We start from the raw sequence: 27,279 nt of genomic DNA, 5'->3' as shown, positions 1-27,279 counted from the left end.
ATATCTAACTTTATAAACGAATGCGCTCCTATATTACCGGTACGTAATACACAGTTGTTTCGAGTATTTTGTGTTGTAATGGACCTTTCCCCGACATCAAAACATCCGTATTCTCAACCAATCACAAGCGAGCAGATGTAAACAAACATTCTCCGCTGAAAAGTCATTAGTGGTGGTAGCCTAAAAGTTGGGGGTTCCCGAAGTATGCGAACCAAGATGGCGGACATCGGAATGTAACATGTGTACTAGGTTAGGGTTAGGCCATAATTTTAGGTATAAATACTACGGGAGGCTCTTGGCTAGTCTTCGAACTGATAATAGGACTAAAATAAGGAAAATTGGAAAAAAATTATCGCCTAACCCTAACCTGTTACCCATGTTACGTTCCGATGTCCGCCATCTTGGTTCGAATACTTCGGGAGCACGCACATTTGCTACACTATTTAGGCCAGTGATTCCCAAAGTGGGCGATATCGCCCCCCAGTGGGCGAAAACGATAAAGAGGGGGGCGAAAAAGTCGAAGGGGGCGATAGGGGGGCGATTTCGCGGAACCCGTTTTATGTTCGGCGCTTTTAATTCTGTACTCTGTGTGTATTCGCAGGCTTGAATCCTGTGGGCGATTATCACACCCGAAAGAATTTCTAAACTAGTCTTCGCAGTAAGGTGCGGTAGGGCAAAATACGGCCGGAGTAAAATAATCTGGCCCTGGACGATTTACTGAATGGACCTTTCCCCGACCTTTGACCGCGGAAAATTCTTCCCATACTTTACCATTATAAAATTTTCGGTGCTTATTTTAAGAGTGGTTTCACGAGTTGTTGCCTGTAAAATGGGGTATTAGTTTCAAACTATCTTTCTAATACATACCATTATACAATCTGTTTTTTTAAAGTACCGATAAAGAATTTTAGCCTAGTCTATCACAGCTATTTCTACACTAACTTTTGATTGCTGTATTCAAACTGAAAATCATAAGAAGACAAAGTAATCATTGACTTGTTTGATTTATATATTTAAATTTTCGAAAAACAACTAAAAACTAACGAATATAATTCAAAAACGCGAAAATGAGGTAATGTTCACGACCACGCCTGAAAATCTGTCTGAGTGAGCGTGCCTGAGTGGATGCGAAAGGGGGCATTGTTACGTTTTTTGCATTTTGCTGATTGGCCAATGTCACGAAGTAAACAAGGAAGTCTATGCCCAAGGTAACATCCAAACGGCGGTTTTGACGATAATTTTTTTTTATTTATAATCTACGCTCGAGGAGTAAATAACATTTTTTTACGTAACAGAATTTATCGTGAGACACGTTTAGACTACATTTCATTATATCCTAAAATTTCTATTGAACAGCTACTCGTTTAACGAGCCTACAATTTAAATATAATTAGACAAATGGAAACACGAAGAAAAGTTGATGCTGAGGGCAGGGGTTTAATAGCGGAGTCGATATTCGAATAATATATTGCAAAGAAAATAAAATTCATATTCTATTCGAGAGATTCATCACTGCTTAATTTTTGTAAGAATGTATCTTCTTAAAGAAAATCTTTATTAAAATTCCACAAATCATGCCAAAATATTTACTTCGATGTTTGGAAGTGCATATTTGTGCGAACAATTATTTTCGAAAATGAACATTACAAAGAACAAGCAAAGAACTGGGATTAGTGATGCCCATTTAGAAAAAGTTCCTTGGCGTCGTAAAGCTATCCAGCGTGATGCAGCAACAAGACAGTGTCACATTAAATGTCACTGTAATATTTTTTCAATACGACTGAGTTGAGTTCACGAATTGTCGCAGTTTTCGCGCGCTGTTCCGTTTTTAACTTTCAAAAAATATATGCGACCCGCAAAAGCCTAGCAACCCTGAATTTTGTCCTGCAAGCAACATAAAATTTGCCGACCCCTGGGCCGTAGCCGATAGTCGGTCACGGCTTCTTCCACATCCGAGTCCATGAATCCAAAAACAAATGGCTGGGTAATTATGGACTGGTGATCGGACTGGAGGCCGTGGTAGGATGAGGAATCGGGGATGAATTTCACCGAAGTATTTTGGTGCAGGTCATCAGGCTGTACGAATGAATGAGATGTACGAAAATCATTATTATAAGTTTGGGAAAATTAACTTTGTTTTCATTATTTTAATGTGAAATGGGGTGAATTTAGGAAGTGAAATGCTTATAAGGCAAGAGTACACGGCGGTTTTTGAGGAGGTAGAATCCTGGATTCTTTCATTTCTGACCTATTATATGGGGGAAGGGGGTTTTCAGCCGTGCTACTATTGCTATCAAAACAACGAAATCGCCTTTCCACCAGTAAACGGGGTAATTTTAGAAATAATAAAAACTCGCTGAAGAACACCAAGCTCATCTATCTCATTAAAAACACTATAAACTATGATTTGTCTTTTTATTTGGTCTATAATATATTCGTTTCTGACTTTACATTTTTTGTATTGCCGGGGGGCGATGAAGTTGTATAAACTACTTTAGGGGGGCGATGGACAAAAAAGTTTGGGAACCACTGATTTAGGCTACAAGTCGAGTTCCAATTGTTTCTCGACATTATAGATTATTCCATAAATAATGGTAGAATGGATGGGTAAATTGTCAATCTGAGGGGGCATAATGCGCTGCTCCTAATACGACTATGCATTGTGCCCAATGCGCTGCTCCTAATGCGACCTCACTGTGCCCAATGCGCTGCTCCTAATGCGATCTCGCATTGTGCGCAATGCGCTGCTCCTAATGCGGCCTCACTGTGCGTAATGCGCTGCTCCTAATGCGCTGCGCGCAATGAGACTTTTAGGCTACCAACCCCTCTCTAAAAAGTCGCTCAGACAACTTTGGACGCGTTCCGCACAGGTTGCTGGCGGTTTAGGCAGATCTTTGTCCTTTTTTTTTCGCTTTTTGTTTTCTTCACAGGGCTGCGATAATTAGAAAGCTGTAATACTGTATGTTACTTGTTGCAAATCACGTTTACGAAATCTGTATATCTATACTAAAAGGCTGTACCCGTTGCATGGGCTGACGGCTAACTCGTTCTAACCTCCACCCGTTGCATGCACCTTACTTACAGGTACGGTACCGTACAGGTCAACCAACTGCTATTTCGAACCAAAAAATAGTAGACAGTCATGCTGATGCAATCAAGAGTACCGGTAGCCTGCCGTATGTCAGTACGGAAGAATTTGCCTTCAATACGATGTTGCATTTTTAGGAAAAACAGAATCTATTAGTGAATTATTTTTGTAGACTAACTATGTGTAAACGCTGCGCATATGGTATTTGCCAGTCTGACAACCTGTACGGTGCCCCTGCCGTTCAAATGGAGTAAGATTTGTGCCTTTTCCGAAGCCACATATTGACCGCCAAAAAACAATGAGGTGGATAAAGGAATGCAACAGGCCTCACAGTCAATTCAACCTAGGAAAAATTACCTATGATATATATTCAATATGTTAATTCTTATATGAAATGAATTTTCATACAAGCACTGCGTTCCATCATGCATTTTCATGGAGGCGATTAAGCAACTGATGAATACCTTGACCCTATATCAGATTCTTGTCGCCCAACAAGAGCACCATCAAATTGTGAGGTAAGGATTACTTATACCATAATTTAAATTTGGATCATAATTTAACAGGATCTATCACCAGATACCTCATTTGATACAGAGACATGGAAATCTGACGAAAGTGAGAAAGGATTGTCAAGGATCCAACCAGATCTGCCCCCAGACTCTTTAGTTGAAACTACCTCAAGTGCCGCTGATGAAAATGACAGCGCTTTGTCAGACAGCAGAAAAATGTAAGCAAGCATCATCATCATTTTATTTTGGTTCTCTGGCATAAAACAACACAAAAAGCCAACATACAAACAAAATGCAGAGAAAACTGGAAGTCGAGCATAACTTAAAATAGATTTCAAAAAGTACGCGGCTACCCACCAGAAAAAGAAATAATAATAATAAAAGGGCACGAAAGAATTAACAAGATTCAGAATCGGGCAACACTTTTAACGTAATTCAAAATGAGAAAACACATACTCCTTCCAGCATTGGTGCCATATTTGCTAACTGTAAAAATGATGAATAAAGAAAGAAAATCAATATTGAAGACTTGGGACTTCATGCAGAATCTTTTACAATCCATTGGTGATAAAATGATGTTACTTTATGGAGTATGCTCCGCATGCATGCCATGTCCGGTGTGACCCTGGTGATCGTAATATCATTTTTTGTGCGGACTGTGGTGTGTGATATATACTTATTTTGCATTTATCACTGTCATATAAATTGCAACTTGTTCATAATCATCTGATAACTTTAGAACCGAACCAAGTGGTGGGTGTTTGCCCATCTGACTATATAACAATGAGCGCAGTTCTTCCATATTATCAGGAGATGAAACCAGACAGCTTTAATAAAATAACTCAGCAGTAAAATCATTGTGATACATTATGTCTGTCCATGGAATTGTGAAATGAATTTAATTCTATTATTTTGACGTTCCATTGTTGTGCCTAAAAGCATATATCTGGTGTGTATTTTTATCCTATACAACACAATATCTGGAAAACTGTATAATTTGTAGTAATTTTCTTAGATTTACTTGCTTGTTCCTTCATCATATTTTTTTTATAATCTGTTATATTCTATTTCTACACTGAATGAATAAACTATAGTGTAAAACCTATGTTTCAATAGTATATTTGCACCCATCAGGCTGAGCTAATAAATCTGTGTTTCTATGATAGGACATAAACTTAAGTGCCTTCACTGTGCCTAGGCCTAGCATGTACAAATTGCATCAGAGACTTGGTGACTACCCAGCGACACCACTATTTGAAGATGATGTGGTGGCAGAGACTCCTGAACTTATCTATAGCACTTGGCTTTGAACTCCAGCGTTGAACCAAGATTGACGATTGAACGAACCATCATGAATGTATCTGAAAAAAAATATTCATCTGTTCATAATTACAGATTGCTGTAGTTTGTGCAATGTTTCTAGAAAATGTATTTAAAAGACTTTTTTAAACTGCCCCTGCATTTCATTTGTTTCTATACTAAGCCCACAAATTCAGTCCTAACTTGGACGCTAACTATTAGTCTATGAACCATGGGATACGGTACCGGTAGTCACGCAGGTCTCTCAGTCTTCTGATATTCTTCAACCATATAAGTTTAAATATCACCTTTCAATAAAAAGTTTTGTATCCTTCTCCGGCTCCGGCTGAAAGAAAAGTTCTTGTGGAATCAAGTCCATAGAAAAGTCATCTCTGAGTGATTCCATTTTTGTATGTTAAATAGGCTTTTGGAACTAAGTCAGGTACGGTAACGGCAATGTGAAGGCGGAATAACGTTAATAATAGATCACTTGACAATATGTTATAACTTCAGAAGCACGAAAATACCGCCATCACCAGTGAAATGCCATTCGAAGGCCTTTAAAACTCTATCGCCCTACGCAAGCCTGAATATTTGCAATGTTTGTCTGAGCAATGTCATTGGTCTGAGCAATGACATTAAACAACATGATAGGCAACTCTGACGTCACTCCATAAGACTACAGGCGAAACATTATATTTCATGATGCGCACCAATGCACGTATTTCTCGTCGCCTTTCGCGTCCGTTTTCCGCTCGCTTTTGCTACTCGGCGTCTTTTTTACGTGTAGTACCTGTCTTTTTGCGCCTGTAACGAAACAAAATAATCTCTATATCTAAGAAGTTTTGCTTACTTGGAAAGCTGGAATAAAAGGCAAGCTGTAAAGAGCAATTTGGACATCATAGACGTTTTTTTTTTATCAGAGAAGATTACAAACGCGATAGCGGAAAGATTTGTGTGGAACATTGTGCAGATAATGACAAAGTTCAAAGTTAGTAATTTTAATGTTTGCGCTTAATCATTGAAATTTCATTTAAAGAGGGTGTCATACAAAACTGTGCTGCGATACAATTCCATAACACAAAGTTTGCACCTATCGAACTTGCTTTTGTAGGTGAATTTATTAGACATATTACATATTCAGTTAATCGTAGGTAACATTGCTGGTACATAATGCATCGTAGATAGGTTTGTTTAAATTTAGGAATTTAGCTCATAGCCCACTAATTAATATTATCTTCTATGCAGGAGGTTGCAGGGCTGAATTCAACTTGCAGCCTTACCGATCACCTGACGATGCTCATTTAGTTTGGCTCGAGCAAGTCTTCTTGAAATGCTTGTGTGGATGGAAACTACCTATATTTTTTGCCTTCCTCCGATTTTAGACAAATTTATTCTGAGGGATTTCGCATATAATTCTCACCGATTGTTGGCTGTTTATAATTCCTATTGATTGTGAATTCTGATTATAACAATGAGTTGAAAATTTTTTTACCTAATTTACTGGCACCTTTTTCTTGTCAATACTCCAAGCTGAGGTAATAAACATGACAATACATTTATGTCATCTGGAAGCAAAATATGCACACTAATTAATAGTTTGGCACATTGAGATAATACATCATGACAGAAAATACAAGTTAAAGATATGTATGACCATCACATGGTAATTAAAATTAAAAAAATTAACAGGGGCTGTGGAGTATGAAAAGTTCAAGACAAAGAAAAGAACAAATGTTCATAGCTCATGAACTCTCAATTTTGCCTCCATTGCTTTGTGAAGGCCAATATATTTCGAGTGGCTGAATTGGTTTACCTTTATGATAGCAACGATTTTGTATTTAATATAGCGAGATTATTTCAATTTAATTGAAGTGATATAATTTCCCAAAGCAATGCTTGAATCGTCTAGAATAGATCAGTGGTGTCAAACTCATGGGTTTTCGAGAGCCGCATTGCATTTTGAAAATTGTAAAAAGAGCCGCAAACAGTTTTTGATAATGTATACTTAAAAGATATTTTAAAGATAGTTTTAGTTTGTGACATATATTGTGATGCAACTAAAGAGTTGGATTAAGTTTTATTATTTTCTTCAATTTCAAATGCAATTACATATTAATATTTGCATTCCACTATTATTGCAACATTTGCAAGTTACAGTATTTATTATAAAAAATCGTAAAATTCTATGTACAACCATCAAAATCATTTTTGAACAAGCTTTGAATAAGGAAAGAATAATACATACACTAAAAATAACTTAATCTAAATATATGAACCTAAAATTAACAAAAATACTACAGTATAAACTCAATGTTTTAATAATTACATTTGTCCTGGCGTTTGGCATCTTTTTTGTGTCACCAGCATACTAAGGCCAGTCTGAAATGATTTTATAGTACCAACTCTAACTAACGAGGCCACATGATCATGGGTTTATCTGGATCTTTACGAATGTTTAATCAATTCCAGTAATGTAAAAAAGTTACTTTTATCATTTCATGTATAGATCAGTAAAAAAACAAATGACAGATTTTTTCGACAAGACATTTCGCACTACATTGCGTGGCATAGGATTGCTTGAATTATTATTGATATTGATTTTTAGTAACTAAGTCGTTGTATAATTATATTAATATACAAACACATGGAAATTTTCTGTTCGAAGTTGGTCTTCGAATTTGTCATATTGACTGCTGAGCTTATTGTGTTTTTTGATTGTTTTGATGGAAATATGACAAATTAAACAATGTGCTTCAGAATTTTGTGAAGAGCAGAAATGTTACAACTCCCATTTTCTTCGAAAATGCCACCTTCTTCATGTACTTTGCGTTTAATTTAATCACTCAAGTGTTTTATTCAAGTATTCTTTTGCTAGCTTGATGTGTATTCTTAATTGGGTCAAAATGTGGACAAAAAAATTAATATTCCAAAACTACTTTCAGTAAATTGTTTTCTGTGTGAATAATCAATTTCACTTTAGAAGGTTTGAAAAATCTATTACATTTAGATAAAAAAAAAACTTCCAAAATACTATTACAATTATTGTTAAGCGTTCGAGGGCCGCACTGGAAGTTCTCTGGGGCCGCGAGTTTGAGATCCCTGGTCTAGATTGAAGTTGTTCAAAAAATATATGATAGTATTTTATCATGAATGATGATTATACCCCTTCCGGAATTTCTTCTATAGTACTACCAAAAGTTGATGAACCAAATATAACACAGGTGCAGTGAGGTACCCGTAATCCTCATTTCCAAAGCTGTTTTAAGTATGTCTGGCGTGTTTTGTGCCTTTTTACAAATAAGACCGCTTATGCAATCTTACGCTTTGGAATTTTTAGTTATTTTCCTCAAGCCCTGCAGGATGTGGGGGCCATAAACAACTCTACCGGAGGGTCAAATGTCTTTGCATGCCCCCATAGGTTGTTTTTCTATTGCAAACATTATATTTCTTGGAATCACACTGTCACTGATATGTCGCCAGACTTCTGATATCTCCCCGTCTGCTATAGTTGTCCTGTGAATAAATAATAGGAAATTGAGATTAGACGAATAGTTGAAAGTTTTGCTTTATGTCGGCTTAATTTCTTGATTGATATACTTACTATTTCTGCTATTGCCTCTTGTACTGCAAGAGTCTCACAATGCTTAGACAGGTTTGTCCACAACTTTCACATCTGAAGAAAGAGAGGAGATTTATTAATTTTCGTTAAGAATAAATGAAGCAGTCTATATGATTTAGAATGGAAAAGCTAATAAATCCAATATTTCATGTTTTATGTAAAAAATATTTTACTGAATTTGGTATATAAACCAACTAATAAAAGGGTTTAGTCAGAAAATTACAAGCATTCGTGGCTCCAAATACTTGAGAAATCAGACTATACAATATAGACCGGTATGAGTGAAATGTTAGGTGAACTTGTTAACACTTTGATTCAATACGCAAATAAAAGTGAATGCACAATAGTATGTTACAATGAGCAGCAATCAACAATGAGTATATATCCTCTCTGATTAAAAAAATCTAACTGGAGGTGCATGAACTATTTGAAACCATAAGGGGTAAGTAAATATGTAATTTCGGCAAATGGGCAACTACGTACCGTACTGAATTAATAACTTCGTAGTATTTGACAAAGGCTGGCTTTCCCACATGTACTTAACAGTGCGATGCCCGGGTGTGATATACAACAATAGTATTCACCTTACCTTTTACCGATTTCTTTTTACCCCAACTTTCAAAAATATCATTAAAATCGACAACAACTGTCAAAGCAGGCACGAACACCATTCGTACTACGCCTCGAAAGCAGCACACATCCGATCGTTTTCGTCTCGTCAAATATGTGCATTGGAGCGTGCTATCGAATACGATCTTCGGACAAAAATGCCGGAGTTGCGCATCATGTTGTTTAATGTCATTGGTCTGAGCGACCAAAATCAAAACAATAAAGGTCAATGGTCGGGGAAAGGTCCATAGTGAAGTTCCCTCCAGCATTTTACGGATGGCTAAAAATAAGGAGTGTGAATGAATAATAGTTGTTATTATTATGCTCTTGGAGATGTCAGGCGCCAGTTAATAACAAAAATATCAAAATGTATTATTTGGGCTAATTTATTATCCGGTTAACCGTCACAATAATATCTGGATAACAGATAATAGAAAAATACTTCTCGGTTATCGGGATAATCCAAACCTACTTGACATCACATCAGGTAATGTGAAATTGTAAGTCTGAAAATACTTTTATTCCAAAGTCATCATTTGATATTGACAGGAATATAGTAAGACTGCTCCACTGCTTGTTCTGGTAAAATGACATTATCTAGGATGTTTTTGCGACACATTTAGTATAAGTATTTCTGTCACAGAGCAAATGTAGGGTAGTCCAAATTTATGCCATCTTTATCTCATATTGGTTGCAATTCAAAGCATATACTTTTCGCGTAATCTTGACGGATTTTATTCAAACCAAAGAATTGCAGGACAAGACATTTAGAATTTATTTATTACCTCTTCTGACACTGTTTTCTTAAGGTAACGCACTACCTCAATCTTTGTTTACCTCAATCAAATTATTGGTTCGTTTTGAATGCGGCTGGTGTAAACAAATCCCAATAAACACAGCCCAATGCTATCCACTATATATAAACGGTTTTAAATTGGAAACCATCGTGTCTGCCGCGTGTTTCTTTTTTTAATATTTGTTTATGTGTGTAATATGGGTAAACGGGCACATGTATTTCTACGTGTTTTAAACCTTATCAGAAGTTTTGCCAGTTATAAGTAAGTAGGATACGACTCGCATATTTATAATATGAACTTTAACGAAAGTGATGGGGGCGATGTTGTTTCATCAAAAATATTCCATCTTGCACTACAGTATAAATTGTGACAAATGTTTTTCAGCCTTGCTTTGAAGAGCTGATCTGACATGATTTATAACTCACCCATGTATCCCACCCCACCCCTCCTCTTGTATCGAAGACAATTTTGGAATGTGACAAATGAGGTAAATACATGAAAAAGTGTGCTGCTGTTGATCTTATGTTGTAGGCATGGATGTTATACTCTGTCTAGTAAAATAGCCATCAATAGGTAGATAACGATTGTGATATATGTGCATGAGATTACAGACCTCTAATTTGTAAATATCTTCAAGCTTTAGAATGGTGCTTATCATGTTTAGGTTTGAAAGAGCCGGAAAGGGATTTTAACGGCCTTGTTCTGAAGCACTTTAATTCTATGCAAAATTGATTTGTCTCTGTGAGGTAGCTTAGTCTTTAAATATGTTGTTTGCTCATCCGCGGATACCATAATGCTGGAGCTTATGCTAACAGTGTCGAAACTTTTTTTCAGATCTGAAGAAATCAACATATATGATCTCCGTCTCCCAGTTTTTCATAGATGTATTCAACCAATTTAATAATTGCATGATTTGTTGAATAGTTGTTCTTGAAACTGAAATTTTCAGTGGTTAATGATTGTATTCGTCCCTAAAAGGCTATTACTTTTATTTATTACAAAAATTTCTGTGGGCTCTATAAGATTCCTTTTTTTGTGTCGATGACGTAATCGAGATTGTGCATCTTGTGGCGGGCCCGCGTTCGGTGCTTTTTGGTGGTATAGCGAAGGCGGTCATACGGGTTGTCGACTGCCTAAGATTGCATACCCGTACCACTTCATAGTGTCCATATAGTTGAGCATTGCTTTTTCGTTTTAGAATTGCGAGTCTGTCGCAATACTGATTAGATTACAACTTTCCCAATATACTGTATCTGATCAGAAGATGTTTTCCAGAACATCAATTTTCTTGTTGGACACTATGGAACGTTTTTTCAATATGCTGTTATTATTTTTCTGTATTTTTTGTTGTTGTGAAAACATCTCCTTTTTCTTCAACTAGAATAGACAAATTGCTCAGTCAACTACTTGAAATTTTCGGCAGTCAAATAATATTTGTGTGATGATGAAAAGTCCCTTCGTGATCATATATTTGAGTAACAAGATGTTAATGGTGACGTAACGATTAAAATTTTCGCAATCACTCTGACACTTTTACTCCATGGTTGCAAACATTATCTGGTTTTATTGTTTTGATAGATCAGGGTTTCCCAACTGCGGTACATGTAGGCTACCCCCGGGGGCACATTTCGACCCTTAAGGGGGACAACAGCTTTTATTCAGGGATGTTTTTTCCATAACTCCTAATTTGCCTAGAAATAAATGTTATCACACGATATTATTAATTTAAATACCTGAGTTAATGACTGCCTAAGAAGTCACATTTCCACCAATAGAAGCTTTATTGCAACCACAATAACAACCAAATCTATGACTTTGTCAAAAATTATTGGGAAATGATTAGTTACAACCAAGCCTCTTCAGTCTTCACTAAGGATGCTAAGTATGATTACTTACAAGTATTCGATTCTTATCCGATTCCTAAATTTTCGATTCCGATTCTCGATTCCACGACGACATATTACCGAGAAAACATACCCACCTAAGCAATAATATATGAAATCAAACAAGAGAGCGATGTTCAAATATCTGGACAGACAAGAAGGCTAAAACTAAGTAGTATGTGTATCCAATCTGTCACAAGAGACAAAATCGCACAAAAAATCGGATCCCTCAGAACCCACAGATATTTTATAAATAAATAAACGTAAAGCTTCTAGCGAAAAATATATATATAATGAAGTTTGCGGCGTCGTAGCAACTCAACCTAGCAGCAAAGCAATTCATACATATACATATATATATATTGCCATATAACGTTACACATTGTTTGCAATCTAGAACTTTTGCACTTAGTAACTATAGCTAGTACATCAGGCACATGATGCTGTAGCCTCTAACGCTGTGGTAATATGGATTGTTGTTGGAGGACATACATTCTTACGGACTTTTGCTTTATTCTTGAACGATTTAATGATAACCCGATGTTTCCTGGCTTAGGCCTGCTGGTATCATTGGGCCGCCTTCGATTGTCGTGTAGTATAGCCCCACCCCCGTAAATTATTATCACCACATTAATTCAGCTTCTACTACACGACAATCGAAGGTGGCCCAATGATACCAGCAGGCCTACTATCAATAATCTTTTCTCCTAATGAACCAACCGAGATGAATGAAATTGCTTTAGTAATTTCGACAGCAAAATAAGTCTGTAGAGAGATTCTTCAAGTTTTTGTTAGATATCAGTGGCTGCTTTTATCTAGCCTTGTTCGGAGCAAAGGGCACGGAATAAGCGTCTTATTACGTCATCATACAAAAAAAATTGGCCCACCTTCCCAATTTTGAGCTGGCTTGCGCCTGCTACATTGCCTAATGCTAAATCCTGCACTTCTCACTGGTCATATTCTTACTGAACTTCCAAGGAGCTTTAGTTTATTGAAATTGAGTTCCCATTAAGTCGCGATAAAGTAGGCCAAAAATCGGCAGTTAGTTGAATGTTGTAAATCACCATAATCAGTCGTTGCAACGACTAACATACCGGTCGTTGTAAGCACCTACTATCATACATATCCGGTTCAGTGGCGCGAACTCGCAAAAACGGGAAGAATTTTCCTGGGGTGAAGGGTCGGGAAACGTCTATTGATTTTTTTACATTGTGTTTATGCAGCGCCGTAGTGCAGTGACTCCGTGTATTGCAGCTGTGATTTTGTTTTAATACTGTACCGCCACCGGTAATAGGAGTGATGCTAAAATGAATGCTTTAGCTGGACTGAGAAAGATGGAGGAAATTGAACAAAAAGAAGAAATCATAGAAGAGAATGATATTTCTAATGCTTCAGATAATATTAAAGAAGATGAAGACGTTAAAGAGCAAGAGCCAGTCACAACTTCCGAAACAGAGACTCAAGATTCAAAAACTGAACTACCACCAGCACCAGGCAAGGACCGGCAATTACAGAAATACATTTTATGAATTTTAACTAGGCCTAGTCTATATTCAGATATTAGTATAGGCCATCCTCTGTCAAAGGAAGCTGATAAAGTATTTTAACAGATGGCAGATGGTGAGCCTTAACCAGACGAGAGGTTATGGAACGCCATATGACTGTGATTAAGCCGTCATACAACTTTCCTCTCACTCGGACTAAAAATGACAATTTATTCCAGTATCCTTCAGATCAACGCAGCAATATTAAAATCTAGACTAAATCGAGCTGCAGTCAGACGGTATATAATCTTTAATGCGAACTTATATTGTTATGAAATTACTTGTTTTGTCAGTTGGCATTATTATTCTAATGTTATTTTTCTGGTTCATATCTGTGCTAACGATATATTCTAGTATTACATATCAGCATATACTGATATAGGCCTACCGCAACGTTAATTTTCTGACTATGTAAATATCTGTTTTAGGTACAGATGATGACCTAGTTGCGTCGTTATCTTCAGTATCAAAGCCTTTAAAAAGTATTTTAAAAAAGAGAAAACCAGAAGAATGGTAAAGTTAACTAAAATTTATTGTGTATAGACTTTTTATAATGCCAATTTATATTGAATACATCCTATTTTGACAGCCCCGTTTCATCGGAAAAAGGAGATGTAGATAAAGATGGTAAGTGACTAATCCCTGAGCCTATGTTACATATACCACTGTTTCTTGACTTTATTACATTATTTTGAAGAAAAAGAAGACGTTTTTATTGAAAAACCCACTTTTGTTGGTGGAAGCATAGCAGAGGCACTTCGAAAGATAAAAGAAATCAAGCCAACTAGTAAAAAAAATATGTCAAATGTTGAGGATTCAAAACTAATAGATGACAATGAACCAAAACCTAGTGCCTTCATACTTGAAATGGAAAAAGAAAAAGAGAAATTAGCTTTGTTACCGCAAGGTAATTTTTATATTCAATATTCACATCACTATTAAATAAACACTGATAAAAATTCTCAAGGACATAGGAATTCCAAGTCTCAATAAAATAGTTACTCATAATCACTCTAGTGGTCTCTCATTGAATATTAAGTCTGCGTATTTTCAGTATCATATAGTCAGGAATTTTTATTTTTTTTTCAATTTTTCTGCTCTTGATGTAGGCTAGTATTGAAATATAAATCCATAGTCATGTACTAAAAGTTGATTGATACGAAAGCAATTGATACGAAATATTACATACTCCTTGCGTTGACATATTTTAATAGTTCATATCAGAAAGGTAGGAATAAGGTAGCAAAAATCATTTCAGGAGTAGGACAAATTTTTTTTTATTTCATTTTTTGTTTTAATTGACAGTCGGGTATTGTCCATTAAGTTGGCTGGAAGAGTTTGCTACTTTTCTGTTAATATGCTTTTCATGATATATAACCTGCATATTCTAGGTCTCCCATCTTATCCTACTACTACAAACATGCCTAACATGGATTGGGAAGGAAAAGAAACAAAAGTTGGAATTGTGCAAAATTCTAGTTTCGCAGCATCTTATACAATAGCTAAACCTCCAGAATTGATCAAAACTGGCAAACAAGTTACAACCAAGGCTTCTCAAGATAATGATGAAGATATAGAGTAAGAACTTTTTAATTTCTGCATTTCAAAACTATGAGATGTTGGAATGGGATAGAATATTCTTTGTTTGTACACACACTGATATGAAGATTTAATCGAAACTATTTACCTGGTTAAACCTTTGTGCGCCCGACATTTGCTGATATTCACTGATCCACTATCATGAACTCCTGTGGTATGGCTTGCAAGAAAAAATGCCCAGATCAAGATTATAATTTTGCTCTATGGAGTCATAAGTGCATCATAGGAAAATTACAGCACCCAATTTACTGTCAAACCAATTACCTCGCTGGGTTACTGGACTTCCTATCTTGGTTAGTTCGATTGTAGGCGCCCCAGAAGTTTGTTTAGGTAACTAATTTTGTAACAGTCCCCAAGCTCATAATAGAACTGAAATATAGAAAATCTGAATAAAATTATGGCCTAACCCTGACCTGGTACACACACTACGGGGGTACCCAATTGCCACTGGTCGATTCCGTCTCTCTCCACCAACCATGTATGCATCTGAGTGATTAAAGTTGTTTGTTAATCTGTAACTGCTAGGGCTGAGAATGGTTAACTGGTTAATCGATTTTCAGATGGTTAATGGTTACGATTTTTTGACTCAACTGTTTTCGTGGAAATTTCCAGCTGTAGTAACTGTATGATAAAGGCAAGATTTGTGATATGTTAAAAAGTACCACTACCATTTCCACAGTCTGAAATTTTTACTCGATTTGATCTTAGGAGTGTTGTGCTGATGAGCAATATACCATTCAAAGTGACAATCTCGGAGCTAGTTCTTATTCTAGGAATTTGGCCTAAAGGAGGGTACAATGGTGTAAAAATTATCAAAGACAGGTAAGGTTATATTTTGTTCATAACAAAATCAAAAATATTCATCATGACTGTAAACTGTTAAATTAGAAATCATTGTTTTGTAATTCTCTCAGCATTTACCATCAGAATAACAGTTGACTTTAGTTGGATATTTTGGCAGTTTATTTTTGCATAACTTTGTAAAATATTGTATATAACTTTACATTTCTCAAGTATTGGTAATTCCCGTGGATATGCATACGTCATACTCGATCGTAAATCTGACTTGATGGATGTTCTGAGGATGACAGGGCTCGAAATGAAAGGCAGAAAACTTAAAGTATCTAAGAGTTGTCGTGAAGAACTAATTTCTGACTGGATAATTACAAAGAAGGCAAATGCTATGATTAATCACTCTAGGGTGAGTTTGTTCTAATTGATATAACAGGGCAAAATAATAAGATTTGAATGTCTGATTAAACACATTCTTTGGCATTATTTGAGTTGTTATCAATATCTCATCAATAATATCAGTAGGCCTACTCCGATAATCAAAATGTTAGAACTGTAAATGTTTAATTAGATGCTCGAACCTTGGGTGTCGCTGCCTGATAACCAGCTTTGGTTCTTCGCAGCCTCACCTGCCGCAGTGAAATTTGTACTCAACATTATTCCTTTGAACTTTGCATGTTATTTTATTATCGGATAAGAAATTAACCTATGACTGTCAAAGCCAGCGTGAGAATTTCTATGTAACACTGAAAAATCAACCCCTGTTGCTGCATGGACTATCAATCCCAGCGATTATGCAGTATTAACATTTGGGGTTTCTTATCAATTTATGTACACTTTGACAATCTTGTCAACTGAGATATAAATGTATGGGTGTGGAGATGGGACTAAAAAGGAAATCATCAGAGATGGACATTGATGTTCATAAATTATTATTACACATTCGGATTGGAGTATTTCATAAGTATGGGATGTGGGTCCCGAAAAAGTGTTTTTAATCATGTCATCCTCACTGAAATATTTTTCTAGATCTGATTCTGTCTGTTATAACATTCTATTTTTGGTAAATCTACTCAAACTTTGGAGCATGGAACCACTTTGATAAAAAGGCTGATGTAATTACATAAAAAGCATTTCGAAATTTTTTTTTCACTGCCTATATTCAGATTCAGAATGTTTTTTGTGACTTAAGAGCGAATGCAAAGTGCTTGTTTACTTCCAAAATATACCTTTAAAATTTCATTCATGGTCTATTTGATATTCAAGAAGGTAAAAATGTGCTTTAATACAATATTACATTATGTAATCATAATGAGAAATGGTCTTATGGTGATAACAAAATACTGCGATTAAGTTTACACAACTGGATATTTTATACATAGAATGATCTAGTTGTTGAGATTCTTATTAACAAAGTTACCGTTCTGTTCAGAACTAAATGAAAGCTGAGATTCGCTCAAAAAGTAGCTGTAAAAATGACGAACTTATTGATGCTTGCGTCAGGGGGCAATTAATTGATTGCACTGGCATGGATTTAACATCCAGACTATGTTAGATGTGATGTTTTGGGGTAGCAAGAAGTCAGACAAATAGATTTTCTGTAGATAACGGTAATGTCATGAATATGTCTAAGATAGTCGATCGAGTGCCCATTTCACGGCACTGATTTGGTAGAACAAAATTTTGTGTCCTCGACATATGTTATTGCAGCCAAGATCAATTGGGGGGAAATCCACGAATTAGAAAAAAAAAACTGGCTAACTAATCCTATACCCGAGATGAACTGGTAACTGGGCGAGAAGCCGTGGATTGCCATATGATTAAGCCATCTTATGGGTTTTCCTCCCCTGGATAAATATGTAAATCCTATCCTGATTTTTGAATCTTGGACAATTGATGATATTTGTCACTTTTGCCGAAAATATTGGCATGGCTATCCTAAATATTATTTTAAGTGATTTTGATTCATGCAGTATTGCATTATGTTGATTTTGAGAAATTATTCCCACACATTTACCGTATATTCTCTCTTCCGTGCACCTGGAAAAATATTATTCTCCATATTTCCTGGTTCTTCTGCGCTTTGTACAGTAAGTGTGCCTTAACATTGAGGACTCGCCCCACACTTATATCAACTACCAATAGATTGTTAGAATCGAATGGGAAGAGATTACTAAGTGTACTAGGGTTTGTAAACAGTAACATATATTTTCTCCAATGTGATTTAGTCGAAATAATGCGTTCTGTGGTTTTATGGTGATACTTATTTACCAGTAGTAGGCTACGCTACATATAGGGATGGGCAATGTAGAATAATTTACTATTCTAGAATATTCTAGAATAGTTAAATCGAATCCAGAATACCGAATCCTATTCTATTTTCATATTTATTCAAATAGTGGGAATTTCTACATTGCTGGATTTAGATGGTAAAAAATTGCAAATGTATTACTTACTATAAATGTATTAGGCTATCTATTTGAAAATGTCCTGAACATTGGATTTCATTTGATACTAAACAGGCAGTTCCCAGGACAATAAAATTTAGGAATATCACAATATTTTTTGCCTTCCAATTGTTCCAAATGTATGTAATCCCTAAATACTAATAAATACTGATATGCTAAATTAAGACACGCTTTACACACTTTAATAGTAAGCGGTTAAATACAAAATAGACATGAAACGGCGTTAAATCATTATTAATGTAAGTCTGCCAAGTATACTAAAACATACCCGCTGAGAACCAGCGTGTGGCCACTGCAACCTATGCGCCGTTGTAAAATATTAAATTTAACCACTATCAATTAAAATCAACCATTTATTCTGTGAGAGCAAGACACGTAAAACCAAGTTCCCGTAAACGCGATTTCGTACTTAGTTATTAGGTAATAACATCTGAAGACGAACTCATTTTCTATGATTATCGTTACATATCATTATCTACCCAGACATGGACCTACTCAAATTCGATACGTCACTATTCTATACGTCACTACAGACTTCCGATCAAACGTGCGTCTATCTTGGACGATAGAAATGTTATCATTAATCATTATCTACCCAGACTTAGCCCCACTCAAATTCAATACGTCACTATCTTCGCCAGATGCGGCAACTTTTTTCAAAATTTATCGGCGACTAAAATGCTACAGACACTCGATCGAACGTGCGTCTATCTTGAACGATAGGAATGTTATCATTAATCATTATCTACCCAGACTTAGCCCTACTCAAATTCAATACGTCACTATCTTCGCCAGACGTGCGTCTATCTTGAACGATAGAAACGGACCGAAAAATATGTAATCTTTTGAGAGTGAAATTAAAGTGTGACAGTTGTTCGCGTTTTGCGATATAACTTTGTATTTCGGAAAATGGTATAATAAAATTATTCGTAAATAATATTCGATCTAAATTAATGGCGAGTAATGTTATAACATTTAACGCCTGGCTTTTGGTTTACGTGCATCATTTTTTTGGGAAAACTCGTAGGTCGCGAAAAATCATTTAATTTAAAATGAGGCAAGGCACGTCTGTAAACAATTAAAGATTGTTGCATTCAGATTATCGGAATATCACCAGTAAGTCGCACAAATGACGCTAGCTAGATAGCAAAGAAGGAAAACGCAAAAATGGTGCAATAACGAGTCCTCGCCGTGAGGTTATGTTACCGACTCCTTGTCCTGAATATGCCGATTGATATTACAGTGTTTGATGTTTACCGATTTACGGGTTCTTTGCGAGCAGACGCAAGTTTAATTAAACGAGAGAGATTTCCACGCGAGAAAAACGCTCGTCTATAATTGATAAATTAGAAACCCGAAATACAAAAATTGACGCTTGGCGCCGGAGAGGCGGAAACCGAATCCTGTTATCGGATCCCGTTGGATTCGAATACTTTGGGATTCGAATCCTCCGGATTCGGTATTCTATATTGCCCATCCCTAGCTACATATACAGTTGTATGTCCATTTCATATTATCTTTGACGAATGATGGGGCATCGAAGTCATCGATTCGAATTCTACTCGGTATCGAGTTCTTACTTTTCAACGATTAGCTTTGAGCTACAGGTTTAAAAAAAGGTTCTTTTATGATCATTGTTACGAGACTTGGGGTTATTGTATAATTTTACAAATTACAAATGTATTACGTATTACCGGTACCAGTTTAGTTTTTTCCACAATCACTGTATGCTGTAATTATGAAATATGGAACCAAACCTATAAAAAGTAAAATTAAAGGCTGCTGAAGAAATGTTTTGCAGCATTATCACAATAAGGAAAAATGTGATTGTGCACAATACTGTTCATTTATTACCGTATTACTGTCAGTGGTGGAATATCTGTCCAATCATTTAATGAAAATAATTTAGTGATCACATTTTTGTGGATGACTTTACAGGTTAAGGTAGATTTATTTAGTAGAATTTGTGTACGAGGGCTAGTTACCAATAAGTATATGCATAGTCATGTTACTTGTAGGCATAGTTTTATAATGTGTCTATGTAAAACTATTTCTAGAAATAATTTCTCGTTTCTATGTATTACCGTATTTGTATTTATTGTTAGGCTAAAATGATATCTAGACACTAATTATAGGAATACCATTATTAACAAGTAGTTATCAATAGTACATAGTGTTATTTAGTTTAGCACATATTGCCAATAGTCAAAGTATTTGTTAATATTCCACAGGTTATCAAGGTCTCTAATCTCGGTTTTCATCTCAGAAAGTCTGAACTATTGGATGCAATTCAGGAAGTTAAATTCTCCAGTAATGGTATGTTTTCGTATTTTGATGACCTATAAATTACCATTACATATTAAGTATTGTTGTGGTAGGCTATTCTATTTACGAGTATATTGCTGTAATTTACTGAATAGTCTAATTATGTTAGTTCTTATAATGTTGCTTCTTAAACTAGTTCATAGTTTAGTTCATCCATAATTAATGTTTGCTCAGTTGGTGGACTACCGGTACATGCATTCACAAAATATGAAGTCTAATAAGTCTTCAGTTCTGTGGTTAAGAAAATCAAATAGTTAAATAACCAAACCAGGGTTAGGATGTCGAGGATGCCAGGATGTCAATTTCAATGACATCTGTTGGCCTAAACATGGAAGATGAACCATTGAAAGGTAAATTAGTGTCTGAATTGGGTCGTCAAGTCTACTGTATCATATCGTTTCATATTTACTGGTATATTCTGTATTAAAGTCTTTTACTTGTTATTATATTTTTAATATTCATCTGTCATTATGATCTTATATCAGATGGACACATCACATGCCGCTTATCAGTGTTTTTTCTTCTACATTCCTCTTTGAAGTATTATTGTTAAGTGCTTCTGACGATGACCACATTGTAGGTTGTAGCAGTACTAACGTATGCAACTCTGTCAAACCACGTGATTCAACCTTTTCTAATATTTTCATGATAAATAAGAATTTATAGTATAGATGACAAGTGTATTTGAGTTATTGTTAATTATACTTTCATCTCTTTCTATTAAGTCTATTCATATATCCTTGATGTTTGGATGATACAAAATTTTCACAATAAATTCTACTGATACAATCAACAATCAATTTTGATATTTCATCAGTGATATTCTTCTGTAATCTGGTCATGTTTTGATGGAGCAACAAGTCTTTGTATCTGGGAAATTTCTCCATAAAACTTTTGATTTAAGATGTTTAATACTAAGCAATATGGCAATTGAACTAGAGCTTATTTTTCGTTATCGCATATTTTTTTAATAAATGATTATTTGAAAAACTGTAATCTTTTGCTACATAGAGTGTCATTGAAACCTGATGGAGAGTGTCTGGCATTTTCACATTTCTATTGGGAACAAACTGTTTGCTGCATACTCACTAACCGTATCTATAATCTTCGAGTGCCTGGTTGTCCTTGTACACATTGAAACAAGAGTTATTATTTTCTATTGACTCAAAATGAAATGCTCTGCTATGAAAAATAAATGTATATGTAAATTTGAAAATTGGCTGAAATACGCTCAATGTAGAAATGCTTAGTATATAAATTATTAAATAAACCTTGTTATATATGAAAGGTTGTGTGTCAAATAATATTCTTATGGAAATCACAGATATTTACTGGAAAGCACTAAAGTCTGGTCAGAGTAATTCTGGCCGTGGATATGTTGTGCTTGAATCAAGTGATGATGCAAAATTGGTGTCTGGAAAGAGTTACCAAGTCCAAGGAAGGTTTGATATTACTTTAAACTTAGTGAGAAATTTGTTTGTAGTAGTGTTAATGAGGCAATTAACTCGAGTATGTAAAATATATTATCTGTGAATCATTGGTATTGATATATCAAGTGAATTAGATAAAAAGAAATAATGAAATTTAATCTTTGCCATAGATAAAATGACATATGCAACAATATGAAATTGAAAATACATAAATATTGGTAACCTATTGACATGAGATGTAAGTGTTCGCTCTGATTTCTTTTTCATATTCAAGTAAAGAGCATTGGATAGAATTATGGTGACTGTCGAATTGTTTGTGCTTAAATTTTTTCTCCAATTGTTCCTATTTTTTGTTGTGAACACTGCAAAGGTTGTAATCTGGATAGATTTTGAAAAAAGGTAAATATTTTTCATTAATAATTTTTTGTAATTCCAAACAGAAAAATTGAAGTCGCTCAAGTACACCCGGTGGAAATGAAACGATTCTTGGAACAATGCAGTTTGAAAGTTGAAGAATATCATATTCTGAATGATTCGTTCGATGAAAAGGAATATGATAATTCTGATGATTTACAGCTCAGTCCAGAAAGTAAGTGCACCTGTAGGGTTGGATGAGGCATGCTTTTCAATATCTGAGAGGGTTGTATGTGCATATTGCTGTCTTGACTGATTTGTTGGCACGGAAATATGAGATGATGAATTGATAAAGGTCACATACGGCTCGGCGGTTTGGCGCATCATGCTAAGCATTAGGAATACGCTCGCCCCTGACCTTCGATTACCCTGGGTGGGTTCACAGGTTCGAATCTCATGTGGGAATAATATGTGCGAGAGGTTGGCTGGACTTCTCGCCACTGCGGGGTGGTTCACGTAACTGCTGGTTGGTTACGGCTTACTCCACCATCAAGTCCATGCTTCCGAAAAAAATAACTAGCTAACTAAGCCCATACCTGACATGAACTGGTAACCGGGCAAGAGGTCGTGGTTCGGCATATGAATGAGCTGTCTTATCGGCTTTCCTCTTCCCCAGAATAAGTATGTATTAATCCTATCCAACATTCAGCTCATGGCATTGTTCATGCATGTCGAGTTGCATCCCTCAACTGAATAGGAGTGAATTTTTGTCTTTTTATGCACAACCAGTTAACCACCTCTGGATCGTTTACTTTTATCACAGCATCGCATGGCCTAACCACAAGTAATATTTTTGTTAAAATAAAGATTCATTTTTAAAAGGTGCTATTACATTTGCCTTTTTCTTTCTATGTAATAAAGTACTTGCCCTTTTTTTGTTTTCCAGAAGCAACATCTGAAGTTGTACAAGATAAGAATGACAACTCATTTGTTGTTGTAGATGAGGTTGGTGAGATTACAAAGCAGGTACCGGCAAAAAAGGTATAATATATTTGTCAATTGTATATATAGATATATGAAAAAACTGTTAGAAGGTAAATATGAATTTATGGAAATTAGTTACAGTCACTGGATTCGTATCAAGTAGAGCTAGGATCTGAAGCCCGGGCCGGAAATGTCAATCATTACGTTCGGGTCGGGTCGGGCTTCTCTATCGCTCACTTTTTTTTTTAAAGGCGTTTCGGCCGTGTTTTGGCCACGAGAAACCGTGGTCTGCAAAAAAACAGAAGTTGCCTCATCAGCACGACACATACTGTACTAAACTCTTGCAATGACAATTCAAAAAACTCCTAAATAAAATATGAAATTTCGGCTTTGTTTGGGACTCAGGCCTGCAAACCCAGTTTATTAGTCGGGTTAGGTTTATTACCCACGGGCCTGGGTCGGGCCGGAATTTTGGGCCCGATCTTACCTCTAGTATCAAGTACCTTCTTGAATATCAGTCCATGAATTTTTGCATGAAATTTGGTAATATTGTCATTTTCAGAGAAAAGTACAGCCTGATGTTAAAGAAAAAGGGAGAAATATGCCTCAATTACCGTAAGTGAAGAAAGAGGTCGTGTGTGTTATTTTTATTTCAACTTTTCTAACGAGTATTACATGTATCAGGCAACCAACAAGGTACAGTAGAGAGCGTGATCATCATGTTGGGGCACAATCACCAAGGCATAATTTACCTCCATTTCGACCCACTGTACATGTTCGCATGTATGATGTACCAGATAAAGCTACAACTGCGGATGTCAAAAGTTTCTTTGAACCAATACCACCTGCAAAGATTGCACAAGTACTGTTCAATTTACAATCACTACCTTCTTAAATATTGTTTTGTTCAAGTTTCTGTACTCTAAAATCATGTTTGTTTTACAGAATATTGGTTATGACATTTATGACATCGAGTTTTATAATCCTGGTGATGCCATGCAAGCAATGAAGAAGCATTTATTACTTTTAAGAAAAAATGTTATCAAACTAGAGATGCTTCCTGGACCACCACGTCCATTACCTCCCCGCCATGCTCCACCTCCACGATTTCGACCAGGTGGCCAAAATCCAATGACAATGCATGTTGACATGGTTCCTCTAGGAATGAAACCGGGCCCACCTGGAATTGGTTCCTTGTCTATGCCTTCAATGGAACATGGACCATTTCCTATGGGTGTGGATCCTAGATCAATGCCTCACCATCCAGCTCCACCACATGCTATATTTGGGCCTCCTGGCATTCATCCAGGCCCAATTCTGCCTGTGATGGGCCCTGGTCAATTTGTGCCAATGATGGTAGACGTACCTAACAACGCTGTGATTGATCCAAATCAGATGCCGGAACCAATGCGTAAAAAAGAAGTCGAAGGTAGTTAGTTTTATACAAAATTGTTCTCAAAATCTTAATCTCAAAATTTCTCTGACAATAATTTTCTTTCACTAACAGACAAACACAAGAAGCTGTTGGGCACTGTTGCTGAAGGTGTGATGCCAGAGCCTCAGAAAGAGTATATTCCGGTACATATTATTTCACACAGAGTTTAACCTATATTAATTATTGAAATTCGTTAACAATAATTACCTTTGAGAGTATATTCAGATCTCAATATTGCTTTTGAATAAACATGCTCATTTATATGGAAAAAATATTTCAGATAAACCTTGCTCCGGATTTTCAGTTTAATATTAATTTCAATTTGTCTGCTATTTTTGATCCATCGTGTAAGCTACTAGACACTTATATCGATGCGTTTATTGAAGGTTCCCCCGCTGCCAGAAGACTTCTCCACATATGAGGTACCAGCGTTCAGGAAAGACACGCCAGTCGGACAAGGAGTTATAACACAAATGCAGGTATTATTATTCACATATTTCCAGCCGGGATGAAAATAAGCTACATGTGTGTTTTCTTCATGTGCTAGGTCATTATACAATACTGTTTTATTCAGGGATTTTTTTGTCAACTCTGCAACAAGTTTTACAGCTCTAGTAAAAGTGCAAAAGTAGTTCACTGCAAGTCTAAGGGTCATTATGACAGATTGAAACAATATTTGCAAGAGAAGAAAAGATTAAGAAAACTGGCTGAATCTGAAGTTATTGGGACATAATTTTACCACAAGGAAGACGATATGTTATCAAATTTGATCATATGAATAAAAAACGCCATTATTTGTATTGATTATAAAATGCTTCTTCCATTAATAGTTAATACCTCATTCCCTGGTTATCTCGTAAGTTGATTCTGAGTATTCTTGAAGTTTGCTAAGTCATTGTGATATTTTCAATCATTGTCAAATAGGGTAGAGTTTTGAGGACGGGGCGATAAAACCTCTCACGTTTTTAATCCCAGCATGGATGGAGGGCGTTTTTAGCCAAACCTAACAATTGCTTGTATGCCACTTTCATCAACGTTGACGAGTAATCATACTTTTTAGGATTTGATCCGTCGCGAAACATCTTTGTTACTTATCTCGAGTGTATAAAATCTGCAAACATGCAAATACGCGTTTTAGTCCACGGTGACCCGCATAAAAAATGAACAATGTTGCATGTTTGCAATGTTAAAGCAAAATATTGCGTTCCCAAATTCCTTTGTCAATTATCGGACTAAATTAAACCAGATACCAGTATTACTTGTTGTGTGCGAGAGGGTTGCTGGACACCTCGTTGCCGTTGGGTGGTTCACATAACCGCTGGTCGGTTACGGCTTCCTCCACCAATTCCATGCTTCCGAAAACATAACTAACTAATACCATACCCGACATGGAATGGTAACCGAAGTCCGTGGTTCGTCATATGGTTAAGCCGTCTTATCGGTTTTTCTCTCCCCATGATGAATATGTAAATCCTATCCTTCAAAAATCTCCAGTAGCGCTGAGTACAGAAAGAGAGATTTTGTTTCCACAAAACAATGTTTTAATAAGAACAATAGTACAGATTTTTATAGAAATGCAGTGCCGTGAATATTTAAACATTGAATCGTGTTGGTCAGTATGCAAGACCTTCACAAGTCGGAAAGATATATAAAATATTGTCGAATTTTTTTGTTTCAAATAAATGACCCAGATTTGTGTTTGGTAGCAGGAAACTCCAATTTATTTGAATAGCGTTTAATTTTTTTTTAGTTTTAAGTTTATTTCGAGTACTGTCGCATGATAATAGTACCAAATTACATGCAAAATGTTATGTAAATATGATTACAAGCATTCCTACGAGCTTCCAATGTATACTACTTTTCAACACGACGTGAATATTTAGAATAAACCTGAATAAAAAATATCTAGGAAGTATTAAACTGACATTATTGTGGAACAAGCCTTTACAATTTAAAAACTATTCGAAATGAATAATAGTACAAAATTGATTGTCGAGGTTTGAGGCCCCTACTTTAGCCTAATGGTATAATAGGCCCTGGTTCGAATTTCATGAGTGATGTGGCAATTTGCAAGAGGATTACTGGACTCCTTTTTCTGCCTCTGGATATTATCTTACCCAAACGCAAAATGCATGCTTACCACATCAATTTAAAATCACAGAGAGCTAATTAGAACTTAAAAGGGAGAATCCAATATAGCAGGGATGGCGAACCACTGACCCGCGGGTCACAAAGTGACCCACCGCGTTTTATTTGTGACCCGCCAAGCGAAGGCACGAATAAAAGAAAAAAAATGCTAACATATCAGTGATAAAAATTGATAAAACCGGCCGTAAATTAATCTAACAATAACTGAACTATTATAATGTACCGTCAGTTGGACAGTCAGGAAGGTCTGCGATCACTCATGTTCAAAATGTTGATTTTCGGGGCCGGTATGGTAATTTTCAAAACCCCTAATCTTGTACCATGTATGCACCGCTGTGTACCGTTATTCAGCTATTGGACCTGACATCGTTTATGACATAACAATGCAAT

The 27,279-nt window shown here is 35.9% G+C and overlaps 1 protein-coding gene and 2 long non-coding RNA genes across 4 annotated transcripts; 2 read left to right on the top strand and 1 right to left on the bottom strand.

Annotated features, from left to right (window-relative positions):
* Nucleotides 1-8,296: 8,296 nt before the first annotated feature.
* Nucleotides 8,297-9,233, bottom strand: LOC144420950 (uncharacterized). The gene is made up of 3 exons (XR_013474799.1): nt 9,111-9,233; nt 8,504-8,575; nt 8,297-8,415 (listed from the first exon to the last, which is right to left on the bottom strand). It is a non-coding gene; the product is annotated as an uncharacterized LOC144420950 (long non-coding RNA).
* An 833-nt stretch (nt 9,234-10,066) lies between these two features.
* LOC120342129 (uncharacterized) lies at nt 10,067-11,836 on the top strand. Its single transcript, XR_005569474.2, has 3 exons — nt 10,067-10,188; nt 10,312-10,414; nt 10,762-11,836. It is a non-coding gene; the product is annotated as an uncharacterized LOC120342129 (long non-coding RNA).
* A 1,147-nt stretch (nt 11,837-12,983) lies between these two features.
* On the top strand, nt 12,984-26,581 carry LOC120342122 (uncharacterized). 2 transcript variants are annotated; one of them, XM_078110838.1, is made up of 17 exons: nt 12,984-13,304; nt 13,783-13,867; nt 13,944-13,981; nt 14,052-14,261; nt 14,746-14,932; nt 15,662-15,775; nt 16,037-16,154; nt 20,445-20,529; nt 21,863-21,980; nt 22,409-22,557; nt 23,269-23,363; nt 23,869-23,921; nt 23,991-24,168; nt 24,252-24,735; nt 24,814-24,884; nt 25,128-25,220; nt 25,316-26,581. In XM_078110838.1, the coding sequence occupies exons 1-17, from the start codon at nt 13,118-13,120 to the stop codon at nt 25,472-25,474; spliced, it is 2,424 nt and encodes an 807-aa protein (XP_077966964.1). In that variant the 5' UTR covers nt 12,984-13,117; the 3' UTR covers nt 25,475-26,581. The 2 variants fall into 2 exon arrangements, with proteins under 2 accessions (XP_077966964.1, XP_077966963.1); XM_078110837.1 differs by having other exon boundaries at nt 15,968-16,154.
* The last annotated feature ends 698 nt before the right edge of the window (nt 26,582-27,279 follow it).

This window comes from Styela clava, chromosome 3 (genome assembly GCF_964204865.1).
Source record: "Styela clava chromosome 3, kaStyClav1.hap1.2, whole genome shotgun sequence".
NCBI classification, from domain to species: Eukaryota; Metazoa; Chordata; class Ascidiacea; order Stolidobranchia; family Styelidae; genus Styela; species Styela clava.
The sequence above is the reverse complement of the archived record's forward strand: the minus strand, read 5'-3'. Positions and strand labels throughout refer to the sequence as shown.

Coding starts and splice junctions, on each gene's coding strand:
- LOC120342122 (XM_078110837.1), top strand. CDS start 13,118: ATGAATGCTTTAGCTGGACTGAGAAAGATGGAGGAAATTGAACAAAAA. Junction 14,933..15,661: donor GATAATGATGAAGATATAGA/GTAAGAACTTTT, acceptor ATTTGATCTTAG/GAGTGTTGTGCTGATGAGCA. Junction 25,221..25,315: donor GAGTTATAACACAAATGCAG/GTATTATTATTC, acceptor TGTTTTATTCAG/GGATTTTTTTGTCAACTCTG.